The 12676-nt window shown below is 42.6% G+C and overlaps 1 protein-coding gene across 5 annotated transcripts in view; it reads left to right on the top strand.

The window, feature by feature from the left end:
- Positions 1–12676, top strand: part of diaph2 (diaphanous-related formin 2) — a 688393-nt gene that overhangs the window by 350968 nt on the left and 324749 nt on the right. For all 5 annotated transcript variants that reach the window (XM_080415256.1, XM_080415259.1, XM_080415257.1 and 2 more), the window contains one exon: positions 1739–1837. In XM_080415256.1, coding sequence (XP_080271382.1) covers positions 1739–1837 — 99 coding nt within the window. The remainder of the gene's footprint in view (positions 1–1738; positions 1838–12676) is intronic.

Here is a 12676-nt window from a genome sequence, read left to right as displayed (position 1 = left end):
GGAGAGGCTTGTTTGTTCTAGATTTCCTGGGAGAGTCCCACCTTGGGCTTAAATAAATAGAGGCGTTGTGATGATTAGCAGCGAAGCAGCGCGCCTGCAATGCCGCTCCCACAAGCTCAAGGGGGAGGAGGGGTGGAAAAAGTACTCAATTCGTTTTTTTTTACTTCAGTAAAAGTATTAATACTGCAATGTAGAAACACATTGAAACTCTACATTTACTTGAGTAAAAGTACCAAAGTATTGGTATCAACATGTACTTGAAGTACCGAAAGTAAAAGTCCTCATTATGAATGAAATGTCCCATTTCACAAGTTTAAGTGTATACAATGTATAAAAATCTTTTGAAAATAGCAGATCTACAAACTCACAATGCGTCGCGAGATTGTAGATATACGGCTATTTTTCAAATTGCCAAAGTATACAAAATGATGGCATATGTCTTCAAGATACAAATAAGCATATCACTCAGTACTCTATGATGGGTATAAGTAACGGCGCCTCCGCCATGTGCGCCGGCTACCAATTATGGCAGAGACAGCACAGTGCTTTGCCAGCCTTTTTTTGCCTCCTTTTTGGGCATCCCAAGTTGTTGAAACCCTCTAACAACCAATCTGTGGATATGTCCTACTACGCTACGCGAAATTACCACACACACACACACACACACACACACACACACACACACACACACACACACACACACACACACACACACACACACACACACACACACACACATGCACCCACTCAAGCGCACGTTGGTATGAGAGTGGGGGGGGGGAAGGCATCAGTGTTACAGCATGCCTATTGTTTGTTAGAACAGCAGATCACTTTGTACGGTGTCAGGTTAGAAGAACCCTTTCATCACTCAGTTCTTCTTCCACTCAACACCTTCACGTTTCAACAGTATGCTCTATTGCCCCCGTGAGAGTTAACACAGCTTGAGCACAAGCAAGAAAGTGATTCTTTTTGAATGATTAAGTTGCCATTTTGAATAGTTTTGCCGGTAGGTTTCTAGTGCTCGGGTAACAAAAGGAGGACATTTATAGCGGCATGCACTGACTAGAAATAGTAAGACAATGCAGAACCTGGGAAACTGGATGAGATGGTAATGGGAACGGGGATGAGATGGTAAACAACAGAAAGTGCTAGAGATAAGATAAACCCCCTCGATTCCCAGTCAACTCTTATCAGCCACGACTGACAGGGTTGTCAGCTTCGTAAAGTGAATCGTGATGGGATTTTTGTTTGAATTACACATCTTTTCCTCACAAATTTAAAAAGATCAGGGACGGCAATCTTAACCACATGTACCCTTGAGTCCCTTTTCTGGGCATCTGAACATTCACTAAGAATAGCTGATCTGCAGTCCCTATACGTTTTAAATATGTATTTATATATATATTTACCACATACAGTACAGCATGTTGAGTATGTGTAGGTATTTTCTTTCCACCTTTTGCACACTTTTGCCCTGCTTACAGGTGGTGATTTGAGTAATGTCTCCCGTCACCTTGGGCCCTCATAAATGCTTATACTTCTGCCCTTTCTTTCGACCTGAATCTTGATGTCAAAGTTGTTTAACTTTAACTGTCTCAAAAGTAATGAAAACAGGCAGCGTTGAAGGCCTGATGGACAGCGTTACAGTATATGACCTCTGTCATGACGGTGCACGTACGTGGCAGCCATCCTAAAAAAATTCTCTTGTCTTTTTTGTCTCATTTTCTCTCCCCCGCAGTGAAAAAGGACGTCGACGTAACGGACAACAGGATGACACAGTTCAAGAAAAAGGCGAAAGAACTTCGGATCCTGGATTCCAAGACGGCACAGAATCTTTGTAAGTACAGGGGGAAGGGGGAGTATTCGCCGGTCCATGGGGAGGGGGAAATAGCTGTTAAAGTACAGCTTCACCCAGCTGATGGCTAATCAGATGGCTATGACGAGCCGATGGGGGGGTGTAAGGGACACTGTGTAGTCTCGCGTAGCCAGACAACTATTCCACAATCTCCGAATGCTATATACCATTGGTTCTCAAAGTGGGGTCCGGGGACCCCCAGGGGTCCTTGAGGGGGTTCCAGGGGGTCCCCAGCTAAATGATGGATAGGAACCAAATGGACCGTTATGGGTCTGTAACTCTGAGAGTGTACAAATGGAACCAAATGGACCTGTTAGGGTCCATTTGGTTCCATTTGTACACTCTCAGAGTTACCTACATACATACATAAATTCACATTGATTTTACGATATAAATTGGGGTCCCAGAGATCAAAATGCCATTAAATGGGGGTCCGTAGCCTAATGCATGTCGAACTATTGAGAATCACTCTCTTGTGGGGGTCCCTGGCATATCTTTTCAAATGGGGGTCCGCGGGCTAAGTGTCAATTTGGGGGTCCTTGACATGAAAAAGTTTGAGAACTGCTGCTATATACAGTAGAGTCTGGAACTACACCTCCCGAAATCCGAGGCAGGAAGCTGTCATCTGTTCCTTATTTACGTTCTCGAAAATATATTTTAAAATATCTGTACATTTTATTTTTGAATTTCCATTTCTGCTAAGCAGCAAGCTATAGACTATTTTGATTTATATTAGGACAAATGTGCACGACTGTAAAGACGGAAGCGGGGAACGGGCGTCACATCCGCTTTATCGCTTGATCATTTTTCCATTTGCTCCAGACTGCATGACGGAAGCGTTTGAAAATTGAGGGAGACAACAGTCTGGCTCTTGAGACACTATAAGGACACTGTGACACATAGGCTGGGTGAGCCGGGGGTTCAAACCGTCTGCGTTACGATTCCCAGATGGCCGTTCTACCCACTCAGCCACAGCCGCACTACATCATGTATGTCCTCATATGAACACTTGAGTTTTCCACCCCGACAGAGACGATATACATTCTTTAGAGGCATGCAGCAGTTAATCGAACACATTGATTTAATCAATTATAATAACATTTAATAAAACATTTTAATGAAGTAATCACTAAAAAGTAATCGATTGAATAATTGCATGAAAGAATACTTTTTCAATGAATGAAATGACAATTTATTTACACATCAATGAATCGATGATTTAAAAAAAAAAATCCACGAAATTGATTAGTCAGATTAATTGTTGCAGCCCTATTCTTCACAGTCCAACTTGTAGTGTATTTGAAGACATAATACGCTTACATTTCGTATCACACACCATATGAATCAGAATCATCTTTATTGTCACGTCACAGGTTTACAGGTGACAGGAAGTCGGTGAAATTATTTCCATTTATAAGTTTCATGAGAAGAGAGATGATAAATAGATAGGTAGAGCAGGAGAGGTAAGTTGAAGAAAGAAAATGAACACAGGTCAAATAATCAAAGATATACAGTTTATGTGTACATACATATATACAGATAGCATGTGTCTGCTACTTTTGATGCTTTTGTGTGACACTGTACATTACATTACAGTCATTTAGCAGACGCTTCTATCCAAAGTGACTTACGTACGTTAGCTCGTTCGGCATTAGCGTTAGCTTCTCATGGACTTTCAGTGCATGTTTGAGTATCATGAGACTCTACAATGAGCAGTAGTAGAGAAAAAAATAACTTTGCATCGGTTATAATAGACAAATTTCACTCATGCACGCGCTCCCATTATGCCAACGGAGGGGGTCGAAAAAATTACGACAGGGGAATCGCTGGAAAAACTCAACGCCACTTTCTACGTAAGTGAGTGACTAACGACACATCAAAGATAACACTTAAAATGTCTGGATCTCTCCTTTAAGTGCATTCTCTTCTAAAGCAAGCAACTAAGAGTATATAGCGCTAAAGTAAAAGTGCAGTATATCAGCTACCTACTTTCATAAACAGATGAGACAAAGTAGGAAAATCAAAAGAGCAAGATCTAAAACAAATAAGTGTATCGACTAAACAAGATCCAATAAGACAAGAGCTCGTACAACTAATTGACAACAAGTAGGCCAGGGGAAGGGTAGTGTTTCCTGTAGCAGTAGGGCGTTAATCTACAAAAAAACACAAACAGTTAAAATAATAAAAGGAGATAACGTATACATACATACATACATACTTTATATATATATATATATATATATATATATATATATATATATATATATATATATATATATATATATATATATATACGGACAATCTACCGTTGCTGTCGGGCAGAAACCTTTATCTCCTTATATTATTTTAACTGTTTGTGTTTTTTCGTAGATATATATATATATGTATATATATATGTATATATACATATACATATATATATACATACACACATACTGTATATTCTCAATAGTTTTAGAACGGTTTAGTGGTGCCACTGATAGTGTCGTGTCGTTACAGTATGTCATTACACTCAATGTACATAACCCTACAGATGTCTCCCGAGCCCCTCAACATGGAAACCACTCCACCTGAGCCTGTGTGGAAAGTGCTTTCTTGGCAATAGTTCAGGGGGGTCACCACCACAGCCAGTAGGAATGGACCACGTCCAAGTGCTCCATCTGTAATGATTTGTAAAGCAAATTCATAACACAATGTCTAGGTGTCGTGATCCCTCCCCCCCCCTCAGCAGCCTGTAGGGACCACAGATTGTCCGTATTGTACCTCAACCCTGTGCTTTGCCCGGGTGTGTTAAGGTGGTGGTGTGTGTGTGTGTGTGTGTGGGGTGTCGGGGGGGGGGGGGGGGGGGGAGCCCTTGCTCAGCAATCATCTCAAGTCGGATACAAGTTATCAATAAAAAGCTTCTACCTCAGCGTCATGCCGACAGCTCAAGTCCCTCCTATTCCTCCCCTTATGACCCCCCCTCCCCAAACTTATCTCCATAAAGTGTGCGTATGAATTCATTGCTGGGAGAGAGGGGGGGGGGGCTCACTGTCTATCGGGTGGTGTCTCCTCCTGATTGATGGGCACGGCATGAGAAAGCATTTTTTTTCCCCCCTCCCCTCTTCTTTTTATTTTTATTTTGTCGCCCACCTCTTTTTTTGAGACGCATGTCTCAGCTTGGATATCCCGTACCTCAGAGTTGGAACAACACTAGCTGATAACCCCTCATGAAATATGCATGTTAAATGCTAAAATCACAGGTCACAGACCTACCCACCACCACCCTTTTCTCTCTTATTTTTCTTCTTCTCCTTCTTCTCCTTTTTCTTCTTCTTCTTCTTCTTCCCCTCCTTCTTCTTTATCCCCTGTTTTCCTTTATACTTCGCTCCCTCTGTTATGCGTACGTAGAGTACAGGGATATACGACGGAATACATCAACACAAGATGAATATATTTATGGGCGTGCGAGGTAACTCTGTGTGTACGGTACGGGTGAGGAGTGCACGAGCGAGAGAGAGCAAAAGCAGAATGTCAAAATGTGCTGAGGGCGTACGTCTCGGAAATATCAACGAGCATAATTTCCTTTCCTATGTGGCAGCGCGACGCCGTGGACAGCAGCAGTGCACGGGAGCCTCATATCATTGCCTGTTCCACGCGCACATGACAGATGAATGAGTTCATCAGCGAAAATATGGGGCTCTGGTGTCAGGGACGGTCGGGCGCGTCGAACATAAGGATGACATTCCGGGGAGGTGTGTGTGTGTGTGTGTGTGTGTGTGTGTGTGTGTGTGTGTGTGTGTGTGTGTGTGTGTGTGTGTGTGTGTGTGTGTGTGTGTGTGTGTGTGTGTGTGTGTGTGTGTGTGTGTGTGTGTGTGTGTGTGTGTGTGTGTGTGTGTGTGTGTGTGTGTGTGTGTGTGTGTGTGTGTCGGGCGGCGTGCGCAAGCGAGCGCCCGCGCTCACAGGCCGTTGTGGCAACGTTGATTTGTGGCGCTGCCATCTTTGATTACAACCCTGGCAGATGGGCGCTGAATTTGGCAGGAAGCAGCAAACATGTGTAGAAAATCTCACCTTCAGAGCGCCAATGGCTGGGAGACATGTGCTGTGTGACACAACTCCCCCGAGTGGCCCTGACACACACAGCACCGCGTCATAGATCACATTCACCGCCTGCCCTTGGAAGAGCACCCTCACCCTCCCCCCCGTCAACCCCAGCCCCCACCCCCCCTACTGCCCTCCCCACGCCTCCTTTTCAACCTCTGTGTGCGAGTGGGTCGAGATGGGAGCTACAATAGGAATGTCACCAGAAGTAAGCTTCTATAGTCATTGCATATAATTACACGTTAAACCATTACTAAGCTTGTCTGATGAAGCTTGCCGTTTTTCTCAAAGAGCTTGCATCTCAAACTGAAGGCTGGGGCGTGCGCACATACACACGCGCGCGCGCACGTACACGCACACACACTCACACTCACACTCACACTCACACTCACAATCACACTCACACTCACACACACACACATGCGAGAGTACACACCTACTATGTGTTCTTCCAAGAATGAACATGAGCATGCAACCTCACCAGGTCAGATAGTGAAGTAGCTGTGATGCACAGTTTTTGGATAATGCAGTGTAATGTTCGTACATACATACAGTACTAGCAGTGGGTTTCAAACTTTGTGTGCCCTGAAGTCACACCGAAGGACAAGTCAAAATCTCAGCGTACTCATATATGCGCAAAATAGCTTCTATGACATATCTTTTTAATCTACTATCTAATAGTAAAGTTTGACCACTTAAGCCCTATTTCACACACATATATATATATATATATATATATATATATATATATATATATATATATATATATATATATATATATATATATATATATATATATATATATATTGTTTTTAATATATATATGGTAAATGGTAAAGAAATTGGAAATGGTGCATTTATATAGCGCTTTTTATCCAAAGCGCTTTACGTAGATTGTGCATTACATTCACACACACATTCACACACACATTCATACACCGATGGCAGAGGAAACCATGCAAGGCACCAACCTGCTCATCGGGAGCAATTAGGGGTTTAGTGTCTTGCTCAAGGACACTTCGACACTAACTCTGGGGGGGCGGGATCGAACTGGGAACCTTTTCAGTTCACTCTACCCGGCCACTCTACCCCTGAGCCACTGCCGCCCCACATATATAATGACATGCTCACAATATGAATGTCAGGTTAAAAGTGGTTAAAATATTTGTATAGTATTATAATGATAATACATTTTTGTATAGTTCTATATATATATTGCAATAATAATGCGTGGCTGTCACAAACTCCCAAGGCACACCTGGACGTGTCTCACCGTTTGGGAAGCACTGGACTATATAATACTCAGCAGTGTAACCAGGCCCCCCTTCGTCAACGTCAACCATAAATCCTACCACTCCCGTCATTTTCCACAACTTAAGATAATGTGGGTCTGAAATTTCATGAAGGATGAAGGATGTGTTTTTTTCAACACGATTTGGATACTAGTCAAGGCCCAGCTGAAATAATAGCTTTTGAGGGGGCGGCTGGTGTAAGCCTTCCCATCTGTGCACAGTAAGTGGTAGAGAGAGAAGGATACTGGATAGGAAATAAAGGTTGCAAACAGGGATTAATTCAACCTTAAAACACAAGTAAAATGCACACGTGCAATGGTAGTGAGGGTTGTGCTTTTCCAAGGAAGTGAAGCGAGAAAAAAACATGCACAGTACAATCTTCTGTGTTAATCTAACCCAGAGAGTGGACTACAAATGGTACCAAAATGACACATGATGGTCCCTAGAGAGGGTATTATTTATCACTTCCATAATAGCCTCGAAAAAAGACCACCATCGTAGCCGTCTCTGAGAAAACAAAACCTCTCTGCCTGAACGACTGCCGGCCTGTTGCACTTACAGTGACCGTGTTACCGCGTGAGGCGCTTGGAGCGTCTTGTCAAGGCACATACAGCAGTGTATATCAACCCTGGCAAACGTCCCAATTTTGGGCCGGGGCTACTGCTGAGGTGTGCCGCGCCGTTTGAAGGAGGTTTGAAAAAAAAATCATTTTTTTTTTTTTTTTTTTTTTTTTTAACATTAATAATAATCAGGCATGCAAACAGCCCCGAGGTGACAAGGGTGACAACATGCAGTTTATTTTCGGGTCAGGTGTCACACTATTGCCCTATATGGATTCAAAACGGCTAGTGGAAGCTGAAAAGCTACAAGTTTGCATGTCTGAATAATGCAAAAACAGAAATATTTGTTTGCATTTGCTTTTTTTCTCCCCCATATATTTTCATGATAAAAAAGTGCGTATCGTATCGAAATCGTATCGAAGTTGTGTGCCCAATATCGTATCGTATCGTTTCGTGAAATGTGAAAATCGGCACACCCCTAGTGTGTGTATATAGATATACCGTATATATATATATAATTATATCTAGGTGTGCCCTGGGATTTTTTGGCTATGCCAGGTGTGCCTTGGCACAAAAAAGGTTGATAGACACTGACATACAGTATCAACCTCTCCTCACTGTCACACACACACTGCTAGACCCACTACAGTTCGGCCTGCGGACAAAACAGGTCAACGGACGACACAATCTCCCTCACGCGCCACACTAGGGTTGTAACGGTTAATTTAAATCATCAATTTAATCGGTTAGAACAAATTATCGATTTCGATAAAATAATCGTTTGTTTTTTTATAGTAACAGAAATGGCAAAAACAGCAGACCTACAAGCTCACAGTGCCTCACGGTGTATTTTTTATTAATAATAAAAGTAATGATTATTATTGTACAAATCAAAAACCTATATTTGAGGCCCTATTCCACACTGCTCTCCCACCTGGAACTGAGGAACACATATTATTTAACTTTATGTGTCTTTTCGTAAATTAACGCCCTACTTGATCAGACTATTAGTGTCCCACAAAATGATCAACGGTAGCAGAAGCGCAAGCTTGAGCTTGTCGATCTGCTGCTTTTGCTGTTTTTTTTTATTTGAATCCTGAAAAAGTATATAACAGCCGACAGAGGTGATAATATGTGAGAATGCAGTTCATTGGCTATACGGTTCCGCATCGCTCCCTCTGAGCTCGTCACCAAGCTTCTGAGATCAAGGACTCCTGCACCGCCCTGTTGCGACTGTGGATCCTGGACTTCCATGACAGACGGACCCCAGGTGGTGGGGATTGGCACCAGGCGAGGCAGCGCCACCTCCACGCTGACTCACTGACTTAACCCATTGAGACCTGAAGCCGATTCTACATGTCTCCTAAATCCCAACAGTTTTCTGAAAAACGTATGTTTCTATATCAGTGGTGCTCAATATTTTTCATGTCAAGGACCCCCAAAATGATATGTGTTTGGCCGTGGACCCCCATCAAAATATGTTGTTCCAGGGACCCCCAGAAGCAAAGATTTTAGTTAAAAATGTTCGCTTTGAAAATATATATATTCAAAGATTTGCACACATTTTCACAAATTTTCAAAAATAGCAGATCTACAAGCTCGTAGCGCGGCACTCGGTGCCGCGCTATGAGCTTGTATATCTGCTATTTTTGAATAGCCCAAAGTGTAAAATAATGCTTTTTAGCTCAAATCTAAAAATGACACAGTTCCAGGTCTTAATGGGTTAAATCCCCCCCGCACTGCCGTTTCCATCCACGACTGTGTGGGCCACACGCGGCTCAAAACTCCATGACTCCCACGTTTGCTGACGACACCGTGGTCGTCAAGGCCCCTGATCGCTGACAATGATGGGACGGCCTACGGAGAGCAAGCCTCCCATCTTGACGTCAGCAAAACAAAATGAGAAGATTGTAGGCCGCAGGGAGCAGCGTAGCCCCCCCGTTCACAGCGACGGGACTGCCAGTGGAGACTGTGCATTGGGCTTCAAGGTCCTCGTGTTCACCACTGGTCAGTCACATCAGGTGGGCAACGTTCACATCAGGTTCACATCAACGGTCACATCGGGTGGGCAACGGGCCAAGGCAGTGAGACAACTCTTCTTCCTCCGCAGTCTTAGACCTGAGCTCGATTCTAAAAACGCCCTCTAAATCCTGACCTAAGTTTTCAGAATTATAAAGAAAATAATTATATATATATATATATATATATATATATATACATTGATTTGCAAAAATTAGTTTTTTTGAAAAATCTTGAACATTTAATGTTCAAGATTTTCCAAAAATAGCAGATCTACAAGCTCGTAGCGTGGCACTCGGTGCTTGTAGATCTGCTATTGTTTTAATCGCCCAAAGAAATCTAAAATTGACACAGATGCAGTCTTAATGGGTTAAAACACTGCAGCACATCACCAGATAGCCATCACCAAATAGCCAATCTACAGCTTGTAGATCTGCTATTTTCAAAAAGAATCTTGCAACAAAAAAAAAAAATACATTTTGAATATTTTTTTAACGTTTTAAAACAGATCTTGTATGGAGGGTCCCTGGCACAACATATTTTCAGATGGGGGTCCGCGGCCAAATACATATCAATTTGGGGGGGGTCCTTGACATGAAAAAGTTTGAGAACCACTGATTTAATAGCCTGAGGCTACGAGCTCAATCCATGGTCTTGAAGGGCGGACCCAAACACAGCCGCCTGGATTTGTGCGTGGCTTCCTATTGATTCACCAATCTATGTCCCCGCCTCCCCTCCCCTCCCCCCCTCGGCCTGTGCACGGAACACGCTGACGTCACCAAATTTAGAGCGACGCCCCTCTGCACTCTGATTGGTAGGGAGATAACAAGGTCCAAGACCATCGTTCGTGCATCGCTCCCCCAGGCTTTTCTTTTTTGTAACAAAAAAAAATGCATGGGTTTCCGAGGCTACTGATTTAATGACGTGAACGTGACTGACGTGAATGCAATGTGTGATTGTTAAACAGGATCAAAGTTTACGTACTACTTGCCCCTTCCTTCTCTATCCCAAGCATTTCCTCCTTTAGGGAAAGTGCCCAGAGTCAGGAAAATCTCATGAATATTATGAATGCATTGGCAGCTTTGGTAAACCTGTGAATTTCAATGTATAATTGATTGCATCTGTCATGTTCAAAGAAAAAAAAAGAGAAAGAAACTTCCCCCAACAAAGTCTTAAGACGTGTAAGGTATACTAATTGCTGAAAAAGATGAGCTGAAATCTAATGCCTCATTAAAATGTAGCAGTATATTTGCGAGTACTAAACAAGTAAACACGTTTTTTTTGGAGAGCACGCTATGGGACTGCCAGCCGCCGCCAGTGAAAGATCTACAGCAAAAATTGCAATATATAAACCTTCTACAGTATGTTATGCCTTTTCATCCAAAGCATTCCTCTGATATACTTACACACAATGCCGTTGCTATGTACAGCATGCCTTACTGTTGTACCTTTTCGAAAAATCGAAATACAATTTAACCCATTAAGGCCTAAGGTTCCGATTCTACAAAATGTCTTCTAAATCCTAACAGTTTTTTGAAAAAAAACGTATGTTGCTATGTCAGTGGTTTTCAAACTTTTTAATGTCAAGGACCCCCAAAATTATATGTATTTGGACGTGGACCCCCATCTCAAAATATTTTGTTCCAGGGACCCCCAGAAGAAAAGATTTGTGTTACAAATGTTCGCTTTGAAAATATATATATTCAAAGATTTGCACACATTTTCATGATTTTTCAAAAATAGCAGATCTACAAGCTCATAGCGCGGCACTCTGTGCCGCGCCATGAGCTTGTATATCTGCTATTTTTGAATAGCCAAAGTGTAAAATAATACCTTTTTTAGCTCAAATCAACAGGTCTCAATGGGTTAAATGAAGGACTTATTGCCACCATTACCATAGCGGGCAATAATTGTGCTAGAAAGATTATGTCACAAGGATACAAAAAAAGGTGTTTCATTCGCACACAGAACGACACGTTTCTTCCTGCCAAAATGTTTCCTCACACATTCCCAACCTTCTGTTCATGGGCCTGGTCTCTGAAGGCCATGGTTGCAACCTAATCTACCACACACTGACTGTAATGAAGGTGTATAGTCTTAATTAACTACGTTCAACCTGGCATCCCTATTCTGGGCATGTCAATTTTAGCTGAAATTGCTCAAATATTTGCAACAACAGATCAGCGTCGTGGCACGTTGTCAGCTTGTAGATAGGCTACAGTATTTTCGCTATTCACAGTGCAATGAGGTATAGCCTACAGGGCTTAAAGGAGTAGTTCACCCAAAAAAAATCTTTATTTCCTATCAATTACACACCCCATGAAGCCTTGAATTCATGGAGTTTTTCTTTGTTTTTGTGGCATTCCTGAGCCAATAATTTTGATGCTTACAATTTGATGCTTACAGTATGTAGGAGACTCTTTGTGTCTCCTACCGGATAGAGACGGCTGGTCATCAAATGATTGCCTCACAGGTGTGACCGGCTGACGATACTGATTACGGTTGTGTTCCATTCGGGTCAAACAGAGGCAGAGTGCTGCTAGACTAGTGTGCTTGTTGGCTCACTGCTGGAAAACACTCTGCTACACTAAATGGAACAGAGCCTTAACTGATCAATGTTTTTGTAGCATCAGTATCGTCGGTAGCACCTGTGAAGGAAGTAAGTAGAGGCCCATGGATTTCATGCCAAAATGGCTGCCGCATAGAGCCTGATGATTGACCGCATGCTAGAGTGAAGGAAAAGCAGACGCGAGTGAGTGCTCATCAACACCTCTGAGCCATATGGGTTTTTTCATACGCGTGTGTGTGTGTGTGTGTGTGTGTGTGTGTGTGTGTGTGTGTGTGTGTGTGTGTGTGTGTGTGTGTGTGTG

The sequence above is a fragment of the Gymnoscopelus braueri genome (assembly GCF_963280865.1).
Source record: "Gymnoscopelus braueri genome assembly, chromosome: 20".
NCBI lineage: Eukaryota > Metazoa > Chordata > Actinopteri > Myctophiformes > Myctophidae > Gymnoscopelus > Gymnoscopelus braueri.
This window is presented reverse-complemented; position numbering and strand designations above follow the sequence as displayed.